This window comes from Armigeres subalbatus, chromosome 2 (assembly GCF_024139115.2).
Source record: "Armigeres subalbatus isolate Guangzhou_Male chromosome 2, GZ_Asu_2, whole genome shotgun sequence".
NCBI classification, from domain to species: domain Eukaryota; kingdom Metazoa; phylum Arthropoda; class Insecta; order Diptera; family Culicidae; genus Armigeres; species Armigeres subalbatus.
In genome coordinates, this window is record NC_085140.1 from 28,846,867 (window position 1) to 28,867,362 (window position 20,496).

At 38.0% G+C, this 20,496-nt stretch overlaps 1 protein-coding gene across 5 annotated transcripts in view; it reads right to left on the reverse strand.

Moving 5' to 3' along the window:
• LOC134218390 (myb-like protein AA) overlaps positions 1 to 19,919 on the reverse strand; it is a 30,165-nt gene extending 10,246 nt beyond the window's left edge. For 2 of the 5 annotated variants that reach the window (XR_009981345.1, XM_062697324.1), the window contains exons 1-2: positions 19,090 to 19,919; positions 7,019 to 7,632 (exon numbers count right to left, since the gene is read on the reverse strand). Coding sequence is in view for 4 of the 5 variants with exons in the window: in XM_062697324.1 (XP_062553308.1) it covers positions 7,019 to 7,432 (414 nt within the window). In the remaining variant the exon portion in view is untranslated. Of the gene's footprint in view, positions 1 to 7,018; positions 7,739 to 19,089 lie in introns of all 5 variants that reach the window. The other 3 variants (XM_062697327.1, XM_062697326.1, XM_062697325.1) reach the window with 3 other exon arrangements.
• Positions 19,920 to 20,496: the final 577 nt, after the last annotated feature.

Consider the following 20,496-nt stretch of genomic DNA (forward strand, 5'->3'; position numbering starts at 1 on the left):
TTCAAATTCAAAATTTGAAGAAGTTCTGTTGAGTTTTGACTTTGTTACATCATTTTGAATTGAACATAAATGTAGATTTTCGAATAAAAACGCTGTTTGACAAGGCGTTTAGATCAGCATCGTACGGCTTCAATTACATCGCAAACCCCAATATTATTTCAAGACTGCATTGTCGGGATCTTAAATAGTATGTCTATGTCAAATATTGGTGACAGAACTCAACTTTAGTTAACTTTGAATACAAAATTAGTTCAAATACTCACAATTTTTAGATTGAACTGCTCCAAAAGTATAGGCGCCGTTGAGTGCCCGTTATAATTCTATGCTCATTACAAAGCTTAAAGCAATAGCTTCCTATTCATCACTATTTTGTTTTGCGAAAAGTAGCGATAAGCTGGTTTTTTAACGTTTTAGTTTGAAACGTGCATAGTATTTTTTGGTCTGTTTCTAACTGAAACTGTAAAAATGCGTATTTTTTGTTCACAAGAACCTTAAATGCCCTTTTTTAAATTATTAGATTGAAGCTGAAACGTTCGATATAATTATTTAATATTTAAAACATGTAATGAAAGCATTAAATGAAAGCTGAAAAATGAAATGATCTCGTAGCATAATTATTCAATGATGGAATCATTTATATACTTATATTTGAATATTTTTATTGCTGTTTTAAGTGAAATAATTGGATAGTTTTCTTCCCAAATGACTAGAAGATATCACACACAAGGTTTCTTATTTTCAAAACTATCTCCAACGAAGGAAAAGGAAAAGCCTGTTTCGAATCAAGATTATGAAGAATAAAACGTAAGTAAATAGTTGAAATAAAAGTTGTTCGTAATACGTAACTGTGAAGTAACAATCAAATAATGGAATTAAATGGCATAGTATTAACTAGTTTTATGGCAAGTGAGATCCTCTTTGTTGCGAAACAATCTGTTTTCAAAATCCGAATTTAGCAGTAAAATGAAAGTATTTACTATTCACTTCTTCTTCTTCTTCTTCTTCTTCTTCTTCTTCTTGGCATTACATCCCCAGACACTGGGACAGAGCCGCCTCGCAGCTTAGTGTTTATTAAGCACTTCCACAGTTTTTAACTGCGAGGTTTCTTAGACAGGTTACCATTTTTGCATTTGTATATCATGAGGCTAGCACGATGATACTTTTATGCCCAGGGAAGTCGAGACAATTTCCAATCCGAAAATTGCCTAGACCGGCACCGGGAATCGAACCCAGCCACCCTCAGCAAGGTCTTGCTTTGTAGCCGCGCGTCTTACCGCACGGTTAAGGAGGGCCCTACAGAGATGCCTAAAACGGCTGTATATTGCCAAAGTAGTGCTTCCAACACCCACGTTCAAGTCTGTATGTGACAAAAACCATCATAATACAAACATAAGGGATATTTTAGGGACATTTTGAGGTTTTGGCCGACCTTTGTTCTGGAGCGAACCACTGTGCATCGGCTTCGGCGGAGCTGCTACCGGAAATTTCATCGATGGTGTGGTTTATGCGGTCGTTCGCGCTCAGATTAAATTTTCTTGTCTGAAGTACTAATGATTGGCCACCATCAGAAAAAGTAGCTCTTAAGTCACAACTTGAGGCGAGATGAATTTTGTTCAAAGTAAAACTTAATTGCTTAGTGGTGGCAGATTGTTTTCCATCGGTAGCAGAATCACAAGCGCGCGTTATAAAAAGACGCTGCCGATAATTATTCGCGTGGATAGCAGTAATAGTCAAGTGAAATTTCCCATCAAGATTATAATTCTAGTAGGTAGCCTGCTACTTGTTTAAGGTTTTATTTCCATCCATGCGAATACATATTTGCAGCTTCTCCTTCTGACGCGCGCTCGGACCGGCAGTAATGCTATGATTCCGCTACCGATACCAAACAATTATGCTTTGTTCTATGAAAAAAGTTCGTCTTATATCAACTTTCTCAATCACTGAATCATTGTTCAAAATTAAATCCACAGCAAGAAGAGTAGTTAAGTGCTAGACAAACATCATATAATTGAGCTCAGAATCACGCTAAAATATTTCACTGAAAATTTTCTAGTTCCTAGCGGTTACACTATAGACAAATTATTTCAATTTAACCTTCCTTCCAAACATAATGGTGGTTCTGAAAAGATCCGATTCATTCCCAATTATGTGCCTCACCAACAACAACTACTGGATTGCGCGACAGCCATCTGATGATTCGGTTCTACGCACGCCGTCAATTGCCAGATCCAAAAATGCTGCTTGTAACACGGATGTAAAGATGTACTGCTGTTGCCACGACCGCCACCACTATCGAATGAAAAATTTTCATCCGCACCACCACAGCCGTTGTCGCTAGGACCGCTTCTGGACGCCTTGGTCCGCTTTCCATGAAATCCAGAATGAAAATGACGCGAGTACGCGAGACACGGGGCTTTTTATACACAGGAAAAACGAAGCAGTGGATCAAAAGGCCCGTACCTTACTGCAATCTGATGTCCGTGTTGGGGATTTATGAACGGAATTGAATTTTTCACCCGGTTTGAAAAGAAATAACATTTTTAATAGTTTGCCGTTGATAATGAATATTTTTAATACAATTAGCAAATTGGTGGAAAATTTCCGAATCTATTAATAACAAAATCTCGAAAATCCGTCGAAAGATAAAGTCACCATTACCGTTTGAAATATGACATGATTTCGTGACGGTCCCCAATTTGGAAATTTTCATTTTGCACCCTGTATCCGAGGCTTCCCCTTAGACGTAGTTAACGTCAAAATGCGCGAACAAAAAGCACGTCCGTACGTGCTGCTGTCTCGAACTGGAACGGGACACGCGCGCGCGGGAGAGCAGTTTTCTTATAATCAATAAAGATGGCTCATTAGTCCCGCCTCTTTGTTGTCCGGTATGGCTGCAAATATTGTGTAACCGTCACACACCCCTCAAAGGGGCGTGGCTACAGGTTCAACTTAATTGATTACAAGAAAGCAGCTCTTCCGCGCGCGCGAGCCATTTCGTTCGAGAGAGCGGAGAGCAGACTGTGGTACCACCTTCGGCATCGGCGGAGCTCCTACCGGAAATTTTCTTCCCGGCGATGGTGTGGGTCGCGCGGTCGTCGTCATTAGCATTAGCAGCGCTCAGTTTAAATTTGATTGTATGATGTAGGAGGAATGACGGCTTTGACAGGTTTTGTTCTATTATTGTCAGGGGGGTTTTTGTTGACCAAATTTTATGAAATTTGGTCACAATATTCTTTGATATGCAATGATATGATATGATATTTGATATGAAGTACTAACGATCGGCTACCATCAATGAAAGTGGCTCAGGTGACTCGGGGAGGCACTACACACCGTGTTATTTTTCCTATCTTTTGACTCTTTCTAACATTGTCACCTCGTAATTTTGGAGTGGCGTATTTCGGTTTTCAGTTGTTTGATGTAACTGTAAATGTATCAGCATGTAGATTGCGAGTTAGCACGCGCCGGTGATACTTTTTCAAAATCATATTTGTTGTAAAAAAAAAATTAAGCATTAATGATAATCAATAGTATCAATAGAATTGGCAAATTGCTGAAGGGTTTCCGAATCGATTGATAAGCAAATGTCGAAAATAAAATAAAGACGCTATGAGCGTTGGAAATCTATCCTAATTTTTGTGACAGTCTCGAATTTGGAAATTTCCGTTTTAAACCCTGTATCTGAGTCTTCCCCTTAGACGAAGTTTACGTCAAAAATCTGTAGCAAACATCAATACTGACGCCATACATTTTTTTCAGTCATAATGCGAATCAATTGTTTGCATGGTCTCCTTCCGATACTTGCTTGGGATTCAACTACCAACGTTAGCGTTGCGCTTTGAATAAAGTTCATCTCGGAACCGATTATTTTTTCAATCAACAGGAAAAATACAAAATTAGTCTCGCGGAAAATTTCATGTTGTGCCGACAACATCCAAATCGTTGCAAACGCCACATTAGTGAATAAATTGCTGTAGCAACCTTCCGATGACAGCCTATGCTCGGACCGGCACTAATGCTATGATTCCGCTACCGATGCCAAACAATTATGCTTTGTTCTATGAAGAAAGTTCGTCTAATATCAACATTCTCAATCACTAAAATCATACAACTCCGAATTACGCTAGAAAATTTCACCGAAGAATTTTCCAGTTCCTAACGGTTGCACTTTAGGAAAATTATTTCAACTTAACCTTCCTCCCAAATATAATGATGGTCCTGAGAAGAACCGATTAATTGCCCCTTATGTGCCTTATTAACAGCAGCCACTGGGCTGCGCGACCGCCATCCGATGATTCGGCTCAACGAACGCCGTCGATTGCCAGATCCGCCGAAGATGGGACACGGATGAAAATGATGTGCTGCTGCTTCTACGACCGCCACCACCACCGACCGAAAAAATTTCATCCGCTGAGACAGCCATTGTCACTGGGACCGCTTCTGGACGCCCTGGTCCGCTCGCCGTGACATCCAGAATGAAAATGACGCGCGCACGCGAAACACGGGGCTTTATATACACAGGGAAAACGAAGCAGTGGATCAAAAGGCCCGTACCTTACTGCAATCTGATGTCCGTGTTGGGGATTTATGAACGGAATTGAATTTTTCACCCGGTTTGGAAAGAAATGAGATTTTCAATAGTTTAACGTTGATATTCAATAGTATCAATAGAATTGGCAAATTGCTGGAGAGTTTCTGAATCGATTCATAAGCAAATGGCGAAAATCCATCGAAAGATAAAGACGCTATTAGCGTTTGAAATCTATCCTAATTTCGTGACGGTCTCGAATTTGAAAATTTCGGTTTTACACCCTGTATCTGAGTCTTCCCCTTAGACGTAGTTTACGTCAAAAAAAGCTCATAACCGCTTCACAGACAGTCGTGCTTCTGGACCGTACGGTACCAACGTCTTTTCTTTTTGGAATGATTGGTAGACCCTGGCTTAGCCATCTTGGTTGGTCGAGAGGGACCATTCTGCTTGGCGATTAAAACCAACGCCAGCAGATTCGTTCAATAATCAGAAATGGCAATATCAAGCACCGTTCTCACCGTTTTTCATTTTATTCAAATTTATTTTTGTAGGACATGGATGTTTGGTAGCAGCATACACTTGCAGTGGAACAAACCCCTACGCTTCTGTGTTAACGATCAATAATTATTTCACAAGAATCATGGAGGTTCCGAACAACATTTTAAGATTTTAATAAGACAAAAATTAACAAAGTGTAACCTGACAATTGCAACCTAATAAATCCTTAGTTTGATTTTGGTTGAGTTTTTGATACAACATAAAACCAGCTATAATTTTTCATCAATACTTTGTAAGGGACCCATTGAAGAACTTATCGTCTTAGGATTTAAAATCCTACAAACAGTGTAGTAGAAATATTAATTTCAATGAAAGTTCTTAATCCTCGAGGACTCGCACTGTTGAATTATTATTATTATTGTCTTTATTTAAGAGGTTTTCAGCCCTAGGCTAATACAACACTATCGAAAAAAGAACGCTTGTCGTACACAACGGAGGCGTGACTGACTTCCAAGGACTTGGAGTCCTTGGAGATTTAGAAAATCATGCTGACTTAGTATTTTAAAGAATCCTCACATCAACACATTTTTTTTTCCAAAGTGATCAGCATATTTGTTTGTTAATTTGCTGAAAATTTTTATTTTTCCGAAATCAATAAATTTAGCTGAGCGTGGTTTTATAAAAGCATTGAAATATGCAGTTTGGTAGAGTACACTGGGTTTAAGAAAAACATAATTTATATCTAAATATAATCTTTCATTTTCAAAGCTAATTCCAGATTTTGGCATTCTAGTGTAAATTTATAGTGCCATTTAGAACGATACAACTTCAAGCATCACAAAAAATATTCCGAGGATTGGTTTATGATTTTAAAATCATATATCCTAGAAATGATGAAAAATATTAAAATCCTTCAAAGAATCTGGCAACAATAAAAAAAAATCCACAATACTGAATATAGTATTAATGTTATTATTGAGTTTCACAATTGTTTTGTTTTTCAATGTAATTTTAATGGTATCAATGAAAAATAATAAATCCCAATCCCCATCCCCCTGGGGAATTGATTCTGGCTATTTGGCTTTCTGAGATATGACCTACAATTGATTTTACTTACGCATAGATTACCTTATAACGATCCGATCGAAAAAAATTTCTTGGCATGTCATATTGTATTAGATCAGGTCTGCTGAGTGACAAAGGTGTATAACTCAATGCAAAAAAAAATCTTGTGAACCACATTTCATTTCCTCAGCTGATCTCTTTACCTCCGCTTTGGCGTTAAACCCTATTTGATGGGCAAGCACATTGCTCATATCATGTTGAGTGGGGGTGAAGGAATCATCCCTAAGAGTTAGAATTCATATATAGTTTACTGGATCAAGACGAACTATTTCTATATCAACCGGACTTGCTTATATCACCCTAATGGTGCACTCTAACATGTTATCAAATAATCGACCAACTCAAACAGGGGGTGGAAATCTATTTACTAAGAATCGAAACAATGTATTCGAGTAGGAAACACATCTATCATATTAGTTTTGTGTCGTTAAATTATTATTATCTGCAGCTCTACATACATCGAGTCAACCTCGAGTGCACAGTTTTAAGTATCGCACTTCATTGTTTTCCAGCACGTTAAACATGGCGCTAGCAGGAGCCAAGCCATGCGATTCGGCACGCTGCACGAGGCAGTGCAACAAAATCAACCGAACCAAAAACCAAACCCCTGCCTATTTATGTAAGCCAGCCGACCAACCACGACTGCCAGATAACAACAACCAAACTCGCACCGCTCAATCAGAGAGTACCTAATGCTAGTTATTTCCGTTTTTTCTGCATTGAGCAATGTTTACTCAAAACGATTTCGTTTTGTTCATGTTTTGTAACGGCTGACGGCTCGATGGGAGACTCCCAGGCGAGACAACAAAAGATGCTTACATACAAGGGCGCTTGACCGGGGACAAGTCTTTGTTTCCGACTTACCTTTCCGACTTTCATCCCACCATACAGAGGAATCGGTGCCTCGGGGTTGTCCGGATTAGCGATCCGGGTCCAGCTGAGCACATTGATAAAAACCTCCTTGCCGTCGATGGTCTTCTCTTTGATGCACATGTGCGGCTGAGGTGGATTCTTGAAGGTTCTTGAAGCTCGGGATCTCCGATGAGGGAAATTGTTCGGGATACCATCGATGGTTAAATCTTGCTGCTGGGCCGAGCCAGGCGGAGGCGGTGGTGGTCCTGTTCCACCAGGGCTACCCGGACTTGGGTAGTTGTGATAATCAAGTCCACCATTGTCACTACTGCTACTGCTGGTGTTGTTCGCGAAATTGTTGTGTAGGGGGAAATCATGCTTCGGCGAGTTTCGATTGATGGAGGTTGGGAATTCGGATGTATTCATAGCGTTAGCAGTGCGGACCTGCCGCCAATTGCTTCCTGAGATCGTATCAAGCGTAGTTAAACTTTCACAACACTGAACTTATTTCTAACAGCAATCAATCTTCCTCTGGTGTTCGGATGGGGGAGGACACGCACTGCTCTAAATGCTCCGTTCAGGAATGTTTCACACCATTTATCACGACACTAGTGGCAGCATTATCTCTGCGGGATAGAATGGACAGTTGTCGACGATAAAATTTGATTCATAAAACCCGAATTCCGTTGGTGGCCGCGTTCTGCTCTGCCCAGCGAAGCAGTACTGCGAAGTCTTTGTGCAAGATGTTTCAGCTTTGCTTATTCACTTCCTCCCGTGCCAGACCCACATACAAGGGTGTCCCAAAAATGCGTTTGAAAAGTTACAATTCAAGAATCATTGATGGATGGATTTTTATATGTTTTCGTTCAATCGTTCAATGGTTGTGGAAAAAGTTTAAAAATTTGTTTGTATATGTTCAAATCAAAATCACTATATTCGAGAGTGTCTTCTTCTTCTTATTGGCATTACATCCCAACACTGGGACAGAGCCGCCTCGCAGCTTAGTGTTCATTAAGCACTTCCACAGTTATTAACTGCGAGGTTTCTAAGCCAGGTTACCATTTTTGCATTCGTATATCATGAGGCTAGCACGATGATACTTTTATGCCCAGGGAAGTCGAGACAATTTCCAATCCGAAAATTGCCTAGACCGGCACCGGGAATCGAACCCAGCCACCCTCAGCATGGTATTGCTTTTTAGCCGCGCGTCTTACCCCACGGCTAAGGAGGGCCCCATATTCGAGAGTGTGATAAGAAAATTCTTTTGAGCTTTCAGTGGAATGTCTTTACGTTCGTACAATTCCATTTCCACCACTTGATTCAGTGGTGTGATTAAATGGAATTGTTCGAACTCGTCTTACGACAAGTATTTGAGAGTGTGTTTATTTAGGAGAAAATACGATTTTGACAGTTTTTTTCTCTTCAAAACCTATGATTGCACTTAAATTTTGCCAGATGATTATTTTATATTACCAATTATTATACCAATATATTATATTACCAATCGTCTTATAATTATCAAAAAACAGTTGTTTAGTTGTTAATATGACAAATGAAAGGTTTTTCTTCCTGCTTCTTAAAAAAATATGAAAACCGCATTAGATTCCGTAATCGAATCCAAAATTGCCTAATTCATAATAGGAAGACATGCATTAATTGTGGAGCAATTCTTAATTTCGGTTCCAATTGTGGAAAACACCATTGATTTATAATGGGATTGGTCATAATGGGACGTCTAGTGCGACAATTTGTGCATTGACACACATTTCAATGCAAAGTTTCAATACTGTTGCTTTTAATCTATCTACACATTGATTAATTTAAAAAAGTTATGGTTGTATCAAAGATTCTATCGAAAATTGAACGTAGAATTACGTATACAGGGTGTTCAATCAGTTCGAATACAAATCTCGCTTAACTTTTCAAAAGGACCTAAGTAACATTTTTTTCATGATTTAATTTGAATAGCGCAATCAATAGAACAACATGAAAGCTATCGATTGCCTAATTAGGTATGTAATTCCGTAAAAACTAAAATAAATGTTTGTTTTTTACGTTTTAAAAACAATTATCCAGGGAATGGTGATGGTGCACACCATTCTTAAACCGACATAAAGCACTTTCAAACCGATGACTTAAAAATATCAATCGATCCGTTGTAATCGTAAAAAAAACGGAATTGTGGGAGGGGGGATCCCTCAAGTAAGGACCCTGCATTGACAGTGATGAAGAATGACCCAGGATGAAAAATTACTATGATTAAGTTGTTTTAAAACATGTTATGATTGAATTCGATGAAGTGTTGCAAGTCACCCCGCAGTAGGGGTGGCTTGCAACACCCATCATTTTGATATTATTTTCATATTTTTATTATTGTTATATGTCTGATTATATGTCTAATCACTAATATTTGGACACATTAAAAGTATTATGTACTAGTAGAATGAATAAATCCTTTTAATTCAGAATTATTGAGAGAGAAACTTGAAAAGTGTTGCAAGTCACCCCGTTTGACGGTACATGATGTTTTATATCCACATACATTGTTTAAACAAATGATAAAACTCGTGAATAGGATATACGTTCAAGAAGAACCGACTTTCAAATTCAGCCAAAATACTTGATAGCTTTCTCACAGTCAATTGAAGGGCTTGGCGGCCTGCAGTTACATGAATTTAAATCTAGTGTGATTAGAAGAGTCGGCGACTCCGAACTCATGGTGGAGCCAAAGACGCGAGTCAACTACGAGACACTGAAGACGACCTTAAGAGCTGAGCAGGATGGATACGTTTGCGTTCGTTTTGACAGTTTTGCCATGGAAAAACTGTCAAAACGCACGCAAACGTATCCATTCTGCTCCGCTCTTTACTGTTGAGGTCGAAGTACGTATCTGACAAGGATTTTTTTGAATTTTTTTTTTCAAGTGGTGGAATTAAATGGGAAGGTACAAACACGTCTTATGAAAAGTGAATCTTTATCTTGTAACTAAAATATCTTTTCAACAGACGGTCTATCTAATATCGTGTGGATATTAACATTTTGAATTTTCGAGAGGGTGTAAATATAAATCCGCGATTTTCGCAAAGCAAATCAGTGAAATTCGCGAAAACGCGAAATCCGCAACTGTTGTAACAGCCCTGCAGTTGGCCAAATCTGGTCAAAGTTTCATTGGGCCAAATGTATCCTTTGCGGAATGGGAGAATGCATTTTTTCAACTACTTTACCATATGACCGACGTTTTAGCGATCCGCACCAAACTGCAATAAAAAATCACCCAATTTTAAGCATAAAATAACTTGTAGCGGTTCTAATGATCAACAAATCACATAAAACATTTCTTGACTCGGTAACCGAATAATAAGTTTCAACGCCTGATAATTTTTTCCAGGATCACTTTATAACTCGAGGAGAAGCTTTGGATGAATTTAAAATATCTGAGAAATAATAAACACCACATTGTAAAAGTTGTGGTGAAATTTACTACACTGAACCAATAAATATGATTAAATTTATATGAAAAATATAATACCCATCTCATGATATCTATTTAATCAATTTTATTTGAGTCCAATAACACCTATCAGATACTTGATTAAGAACTAAAAGGTAACATTATGAAAATGATTTGAATCTCTAATTGATGTTATCTGAAAAATCATATGCTTTGGTACATTTCATAATCAGATAAATTTTATATGATTGTCTAATGTGCAAATATTGTAGTGTACACAGAATCAAGATGGCAGCCAGTGCGCAAAACTTGCTAGCGGATTTAGGATTCCCCGACGATTTACTTCAGGTGTTCAGAGGTAATTCAAGTTTTATAATAATCCCAATTCATTACTTTAATGTTCGTTGTTTTAGAATGCGGGAACACTCTGTATGAGTTGGTATCCATATCGTTCGAAGATTTTAAAAACAAATTGGAATCAACATCAGTTCAATGGAAGTATGAAGTACTTTTCGATATTATTGACGGTTGGAGGAAGCGAAATGTAAAATATTTCCAAAAATATTTATATTCACATATATGATTAATTTGGTGTTATTTTTACAGAAATTGTATGTTGTGCAAACAGCTCCGAAACCGTTGACCGCTAATGCATATTTAGCACCGCTACCTCGATCCATACCTGTCACCGGATCCATTGTGATAAACAAAGAAACACCGGAGGAATTACAGGCCAAGGCGGAAGTTGTTGATACATGTTCTCACTCAGCTCAGTCTGCAGTTTGTCTCAGTTATGTGCCTCCAGTTGCGGCAAGCGACGAGTTCACAGTAGCTGGTGTCTCAGAAGAGCTTGCAGAATGTTCCAATTTCTCATCGGATTCTTGTTTGAAAGATAAACAGACGGCAGAAGCTCCCAAGCTAACATCTGCGGAAAACGGCGAATGTTCAGTGCAGGCTGGTGTTTCAGGATATCTCGGTAAACATTCTCAATCCCTTCCGCAGGCTACAGTACCTGTCGCTCCTATTTCTACGGTGACAGAATCTGGTACGGAAGACGAGCCGGTGGCAGAGCTAGATGTAGCAACACAGAGCAGCGTATTTTCAGCAAGCACTCTTCTTACGCTCTTGGAAGCTATAATAGAAGGAAAGGGTATTATCGAGGAAGCGAAAATTGGTGAACTTTCAGAACCCAAACAGTTGCAATTATCAACAACTATCGCAAAGTTTCATCTACAGCAAGTCCAGACTCCGAACAGAAGATTTGGAGACATACGCCGAAGCTATCACAATCTTATTCAAGTTTGAGAGAAAGGTAAATTAAAACCATATTTTTCTACTATTGTTTTACATACTATGCATTTACAGGACAATTATTACATCAGCCGAGGCGGCGATCGTCGCAACCATGGTGGTAAAATAGCAAATAAAATTGCAAATCTGAAGCAGAAAAAACGTAAAACCGAAATTAAAGAGCACGAACACGCCAAAAGTTTGAAATTGTGTGCTGTTCATCAACCCCATGAAGAACCAGAAGCTCAAGATGCTGTAAACTGGTTAATTTTGAATCAGCACCCATGGGATTCTGTTTTGCACAAATGGGCTCTGAGTTTTAATCACCGGAAACAATATTTAAAATCTGCTAGTCTCGTTGAACGGTTGCTCACTACATATTCGCATTATAAATCAGCGCACGGATATCAACTAGTAAGTTTAATGTTTACAAATGGTGAAATGCGGTAAAAGCTATAAAAAAAATGCAATATTTCTTCTACAGATCGACATTGATTATCGTCTCCTAGAGGTTGGTGCAACGGATGGAATCGATAAACTGGATTCGATTACTCCAGCGATTGTAACGTACATTGCTCGAAAGAGAACCGATCCATCGGTTGTCAAACTTGTAAAACATCTAACGAATAGCAGCACCAACAAAGGTAAGCAAATATGGTGAAGCTATGCAATCCTTAGATAAAAAACTGTGAAACTTTATCAGTAAGGTGTATTTTGCAAGTTGTAACTAATTCTAATTTATATTTCTTTTCCTTGAGCTCATTCGAAATTTTCAATTTTTTCAGACGTTAAACCACCGACGAACCGACGTGTCACCTAATAGAAAATAATTCAAATTTGCTGCCCACAACGCCATGATGAAAAATCATCGAACACTACCGCCACCCCCATAATGGCTCGCGAAGTTTTCATAGCTCAGCCACCAACCTACGTGTATTAGCATTGCAGCGGAGTTGAGTCTTAGTTCATTTGACAGGAGCGATCGCCCGCAAAAGCGAATGACCGTTAAAAAGTGTGGGACAATAAGAGAACGCCAGTGACACGTCGGTTCGTCGGTGGTTAAACTATGCGCTCTTCTACTTGGCTTGAGCACGGTTTTGCCACCTCTTATAGTTGGACGACGGTTCAAACCAACTATTTATATGGCACAGCATGACACGATTCTCTTCGTCGAATCCATCGAAGAAATAACTGCGAAAGTTCAAGAGACGTATGCATCATATGCAGAAAGAAAAATAGCGGTTGTTCCAAAGCTGGTTGTACTCGGAACCGGAATAGATAATATCGAAGGACGTTTCTTCGTGTGTTTTTCGGACGTCTGTTACGAACTACCATCTATCGCTAGAGCCACGGACGTGCTGATAAAACTATCAGTTGTTTTTGGACTGCCGTACTCTAAAGTGTCAAAACTGATTTGGCACTTCATTGCCAACTCAGCATACGGCATAGTACGTCCTGAATCATATGTGACCATTAATCGCCTTAAAGCATACTTAGAAGCCACCAAGGAGCAACATCAAAGATGATGTTCCCTTGTATGATAAAAACCTGCAGTCATGCGTTCCAATCAGTAGATTTATACCTGGAACATATCAAAGAGTATCATCGTGTACCGGTGGACTACCGGTACGAATGTACTGGACCATCATGTAGACTAGTGTTTTCGAAATTTTACCCGTTTAAAAAGCATCTGATGTTACACTCTGTTCCACATCAAAAAGAGAAGAGCACCATCAGTGATATTCCTATCGACGAAGATAGAAATTATTACAACGCACATTGTAGCACCAGTCCAAAAAAACAGAAGTGTGGCGAAACGACGGAATACGCAGAAAACATTGAGATTACAGAGAAACGTGATGCGGTAGACCAGGCAGCTTTAATGTTTACGGTTGGTTTACACAACAAAAATAACATCACTAGAAAAGATGTGTATGATATACAGCGGAAAGTGGAAAGGTCTCATATTTTCGGAGCTAGGTCGCCTCCTATCCGATTTGAATATGACGTCAGACAATATTGATGATGCATTTAATTTTAAGAATTACCTACAGAAAATGACAAATGTTTTCGGTTTCATTAGTTCGGATTTTAAGTTTTTTAATTATTTGTATAAGACAGATAACCTGCGATTGCCAACAGTCATAACCGTAGAAAAAAATAAGCTAAATAGAAATCCTATCAGTTTTAGTGAAGAATTAGATATAAGTCATGATCAAAGCTTATTAATATTGATGCCTTTAAAATTTCAAATAACTTCGTTCTTAGAGTAAAATGACGTACTCCAGAAGATTGTCACCTGAACGCTCGAGTTAGAAAAATCAGATCAAATACGAAACTACGTTAATGGAACAAAATGGAAAGAAATCAAAGAGAAATACGCAGACGAAATTGTTTTACCTATCTGGTTGTATACGGACGAATTTGAAGTAAATGATAGTCAAAGTTCGCATAATAATCGACACTCCGTATTTGGAATCTACTATAATTTTCCCACGGTCCCAGAAGAATTTCAAGCCAAGCTGAATAATATTTTTGTAGCTGGTATGTTGAGAAAAGTAGATGTAAAAGGCAGTGGAATCAACAGTTTGCTAGATGCATTAATTGCGGAGTTCACTAAACTAGAACAAGATCCAGTAGAGCTAAATATTAATCGCAAAGCGACAACTTGGGAATACATACTACCTTGTGCATGTCCAGCAGTTTCAATGCTAGTTTCTACTGTCGCTTTTGTAGACGACCTAAAGAACTTTTGAAGAGCGATGTTAATGAGCATGCTGACTGTATGCGACGCAGGGCTGACTATGAAGAAGATATAGAAACTGATATGCATAGCGAAACAGGTGTACAAGGGTACTCGGTGTTTAATAAACTGCCATCATTCCATGTAGTGGAGAATAAAAGTGTTGATCCAATGCATGACTTATTCAGCACCGGTATATGCAAATATGGTTTTACGGAAGTTTTAGATTACTGTATTTACCGTAAAAAGTACTTTACAATAGATGATTTTAATACAATTCGTCGTAACATCGGTGTACTCAGCTTGGATAGCGAACTCAAACGGATGCCAAACATAACTGAAACGGATAACAGTAAGGAGAAACGTAAATCTGTATCCATTCGTCTAACATCAAATGAAATGCGAATATTGAGTCACTATTTTACTTTTATTGCTGGACGGTTTATCCCAAGAGAAGATGAAGTGTGGGTGTATTGCACGTCTTTAGTAAAATTAGTAGATATGTGTTTAAAACGCTCTTTTACAAATGAAGAACTTGATATACTCAAAGATTTGATTTGTGAACCCCATAATTTGTATCTGGCGCTTTTTAAAAGAGATCTCAAACCGAAACACCATTTTTTGGTCCATTACCCAAATATTATTCGTACATCTGGACCTGTAGAAAAAATGATGTGTTTTAGGAACGAAGCAAAACACAAAGGCTTCAAACAATATTCCCACATAATGTCCTCACGCAAAAACATCTGCTACACGTTGTGTGTTAAAGCTTCTTTGCAATTTGCATATGAACTTTTGAATGACAATTTCTTTAAGGTTTCCGTTGACGTGCGTTCAAGATGTTATTATAAGATGCTCATTCAACCGATTGTCATTGATTCAGGGTTTGAAATATTATGCACAAATGAAATTGTGTTCAAAGGAACCAAATATAGAGCAGGATACTTTATTTCAATAGTCGACAAAATCAATACATTCTTATATCAAATACTAGATGTTGTAAAACACAGCGATATTTGTTACTTGGTTGTTCAAGCTTGGAGAACTGGGATGTTTGACAATCACTACTTGGCATATGAGGCAATTGAAAGTATTCGGAACGCTGAGCTCATTCCAATTGATTCTTTCAATGTTCCACCTGTTACGTTATACAATATTGATGATCATTTTTACTTCCGTAATAAATCATGTTTTAATATAGATAACTAGGATAAGAGATAATTGTACCTACATAAGTAGATAAATCATTAAATATAGCATAATAAATGGATAAGAGTATTTTTAAAACATGTTTTTAATTAGAAATTGATTTGCTTCTGTTATCACAATATATATCAAGTGGTCTAAATTCAGAATGTTGTTTTCGAAACAGCATAATGAATCTGGAACATTTGATAGATATTGGGCTAACTGGAGTAACAATTTTATTTTTCGCGCTTTTATTTGAATGGTATTTCAGATGTGCTTGAAAATCTTATAAATTTTATTGGAAATTTATATGGTTTTAAAAGTCAAATAAGATAAAATTTATTGGATTTGGTATATGATTGGAACACACATTGCTCATATAAAAGTTATATGATTAATATAATAAACATAATCTATATGATTCTGATATAATAATCATATGAAAACCATTATGGAAAAAAGCTATATGTTTTTGCTAATGAATTGAACATGAATAATATTTTGAGTGTAGAAGACTGTTCTTGCGGAGAAATGTTTTCCGCTAGAAATGGGACAATTTATAAATTGAGGGTCGTGAGATAAAACCCCCATCAACGGAAACTGGTTAGCTCCAATACATTTTTTCGAATTGAATCTTTTACTTGTTGATCATATGCACATAGACTTTTCAAAATATGAAAGTTCATCAATTTCACAAAGCAAATAGTTGATAAAAATATACCACAAAATTGGGTCCCTCCTTAGCCGTGCGGTAAGACGCGCGGCTACAAAGCAAGACCATGCTGAGGGTGGCTGGGTTCGATTCTCGGTGCCGGTCTAGGCAATTTTTGGATTGGAAATTGTCTCGACTTCCCTGGGCATAAAAGTATCATCGTGTTAGCCTCATGATATACGAATGCAAAAATGGAAACCTGGCTAAGAAACCTCGCAGTTAATAACTGTGGAAGTGCTTAATGAACACTAAGCTGCGAGACGGCTTTGTCCCAGTGTGGGGATGTAATGCCAATAAGAAGAAGAAGAAGAATACCACAAAATTGTTTCTTTTTTTTTTTTTTGTGGTGGTTACAATGGCAGCTGTCCCTTGCTATTAATCTACACTGTACCCCGCCCATATTGGCTTCTATGAGCCTCCCGTTTTTCATCATCACACAGACGTTCCTAAGCGATGTTGCTCATGTGGTCACTGTTATGGGCCGTGTTGATGAAAACAAGGATTTGTATAACAGCCCACCCCCATTATTATAAGCACTTAGTATTGTCAAACTACCATCACTAATATCAACATCACTCTTTTCTTCTTCTTTACCTTTACAAAAGTATATAAGTTTTTCTGCCACTACGAATCATTTCACTCAGTATAAGCAATGAAATCACGCATCATATTCACCTACTATCATTACGTTAATGTTAACATAGTCATCATGATCACCGAAAATTATTGCGGTCACTATCACCGTATCGTTCTTTCTTCACATTCACAACTTTTCCACTATCTTAACTCCCTTAAGCAGGAAACCAGCCTCAGAAACAAGTCACCGAAAAATCACCAAACGGTCAAAACCAAATTACTAAATCGTCGGCACCATCTTCGTTCATAATTCCGTTCAACCTTTCCAAATTCACGTCACGACTTATACTATGTTCTTACTAGGGCCTTGTAACATGTTATTCGGCTATCTTGATGAGCTTTCTTTTGTCGATAATTTGAATAACATGTTATTCAGGCCGTAGTGCAAACATAGTATTAATAAGTATATAAGTCACTGCTTACGATTTTGTTGAACATATATTGCAGTCGTGTGTTTTGATGAGTCGATTCACTTAATTCACTTCACGCCAACACCGCTACATCAATTTTACATCAACTATATTTTGCACTTCTCAGTAACCATCCTAAACAACACTTCAGCATAGTTTTCCACCTATTTCCTAAATCAATTTTTAGGTTATTGTTTTGATATAATATACACACACTCACAGAAATACGGTTATCATTTACAAAGTAAACACATATGATATATACATTTACGCAATGGAATAAAAATATGATAAATTTATAAGTTATTTGCACTTACCATGTATGTATTCTTTCTATCTACTTACCACTTATTAGCTTTAATAAGTGTTTACCAGATTTCAGATTCTTCCGATTCCTGACGATATTAGTAGGATCATGCTGCATTTGGTGTTGGCTCGGAGTCTTCTCAATTTCGAAGCTCCATCATAATTTATTATAGTTGAGATCGGGTTAGATAGTGACGAAAATAATTAAAAGAATGGATATTAGTAAATGTCATTTTATTATTTATGAGGTTCTTTTAAATGGGATTCTCAAATTAGTGTAGTGTTATATTTAATATCAGTCGGATTTAATTAAGTAGCTTGTTTTTCTAATTTCAGTTAGAGATTTATATAATAAGTGATTAATTTGGTTACAGCATAGCTGGGCCTTTCGACGATAATATCGATTTATTGAATAATTTTTCCTCAATGTGGTCCACGTTGTCTTGTAACTGATCTAGCAGGAAATAATGAGCACTCCATTTTATAACTTATTTTTAACATAAACGTTGACTACGATAAAATTATGAGAAGTCTCTTCTAAAGTAACTCTCTAGTACAGGATGCTAGACTTGGATCAGCTAAATAGTATCTTCAAAACTATGTCACATAGGACATTAAGCTACGGAGCCAATGTTGAATACATTCAAATGAATTATAGGTTGTTGTGAAAAGAGGTGTCTGTACGATTATCTATTTTGACATTATTCAGTTACAACACAATAGGAGGCTAAGCACAATTGACTGACTATTAAAAGGCTCTTTATTCAATAAATTCAGTCGAATTATACCACACCTCCCTTAGCTTCTATCCGCGACATGTAGCACGCACCCTGTCGGTCATTGAGGAAACCGAATAGGAGTATACGAACTTACAATTCAATTCCCATAATCTACACCACTTTCTTCATGTGTATTCAAATAGATTCCAACCCCAGTTCGTAGACTCCTACCAGCACAGATTACAATTCTCCTAGAATATATCAATATTTGTGGGGAATTATAATCCAAAGCCCAGGGAAGAAGAAGAATACCACAAAATTGTTTCCACTTAGAAATTGAATAATCCAACAAAACAAATTTATTAAAAAAATCCAAAAATCATTCATTCTATAAAGCACCATGAACTTTTCAAACATTAAACATTTTTGAAGCACCCTGCTCCACACCCAAATATGTACCAAGGGTTCATTCACAAATTACATAACGCTAAAATAGACCATTTTCAACCCCCATCCACCCCCTCGTAACGTGTTTTGTATGGAAGGGTTCTAAAATTTGTATGGGCCGTAACGCTCGGACAGACACCCTCCCACCCCCTAAAGCGTTATGTAATTTATGAATGGGCACCAACAACTAGACTGCTCGCAAAAGCAAAAGACGATCTACGTCTCCTTTGGACTGTCTGTCTTTGCGTCTGCCTGTTCGCCACAGTTTAAGTGAATGGAGAAAACTCCCAAGCACATCAATTTCCCCTCGGCTGCCCCTCTACCGTCCACTGGTCGCTCCAATAATCCAGGTTCGCTGTCGATAGCAGGAATCTGTCTTCTTCAAACTTCACATTCAACTTCGTTTTCTACTTGATATTTTTATTTTCACTGGGAAACACGAAATCACCGTCGAACCACCGAGGGAAAATGCATCTGATACACAAACAATCCCCCCGAATCAAATCACACACAAAAAATCCCAAACGGAATCTATTTCGGTGCCATTGTTTATCCTGCGAGTACTTCTTTTACACCACCTTCCATGAACTAGGAGGCGAAAAATGAGGGTGGAGTGGGGGGTGGCACCTATATTTCGAAACAATTATTTTTCTTCGCACGATTTTCCCGTGGCGGAGCTACGCAAAACAAACATCCGAACCGATGACGACGCACCGCTGCGGAACACCGACGACGTTTTCCGCAACCCGAAGAAAAAAATGAATCTAATCAGCGGGCAGATTTTCGTTCCGATTCCGACACGTCCTCGCACTTTTGCTCCAAGCACTGGCTGTCTTTTTACACTTTTCGTTCGTCGACCGAGCACTAAATCGCGAATCGGTGTCGTCTTGAAGGAACCACAAGCGAAAAAAGACGGATTTTTCGAAGCAGGAAAAAATTCCACTTTTTTCTTGCTGACTTTCTGCTGCACCACCAGAGTGCTCGCGCGATGATGGCTGGTGAAAATTTATGTTGGTGTGTTGTCAAATCAAAAGCCAGCAGCATGTAAGCAAATGCAAAGGTGAAAACAAAACACGCACACCATCAACGCAGTGCACTATGGGTGCAAGTTGGCAAAACATGCTACGATACAAAAGATTCAGAACTGGATGTTTTTACCTTTTTACTACATATTCGTCAATTTAATAAGTTTTCAAGCTCATCATAGTTTTTATATTCAAATGTTTCATACACTTGCAGGAGTAATATCGAAAGTTGTGAGAAACAGCTTAGGCGCTTAGGAGATGTATAATTCTTATTCTAAGTCATATATAAATAATTCAAACATGTGAGAGGGTGAGAATAAGGCTTGGAATAAGGTATTGACATTTTATTATGACAAATGAAAACATATTTTTATAGCCCATTCAGACAAGCAGACAAGTTCGCAGATCTAATTTTCATTGACAATAAATAAATAAAATTGCAATATTTACGAACTTATCCATAGTGTAGTGTAATGTCCGCATGGGAACATGAAAAACCCGCACACACTGAACGGTGCAAAGGTGTGAGAGTAACAACACTACCAGTGGGCACTCCCTCGGTT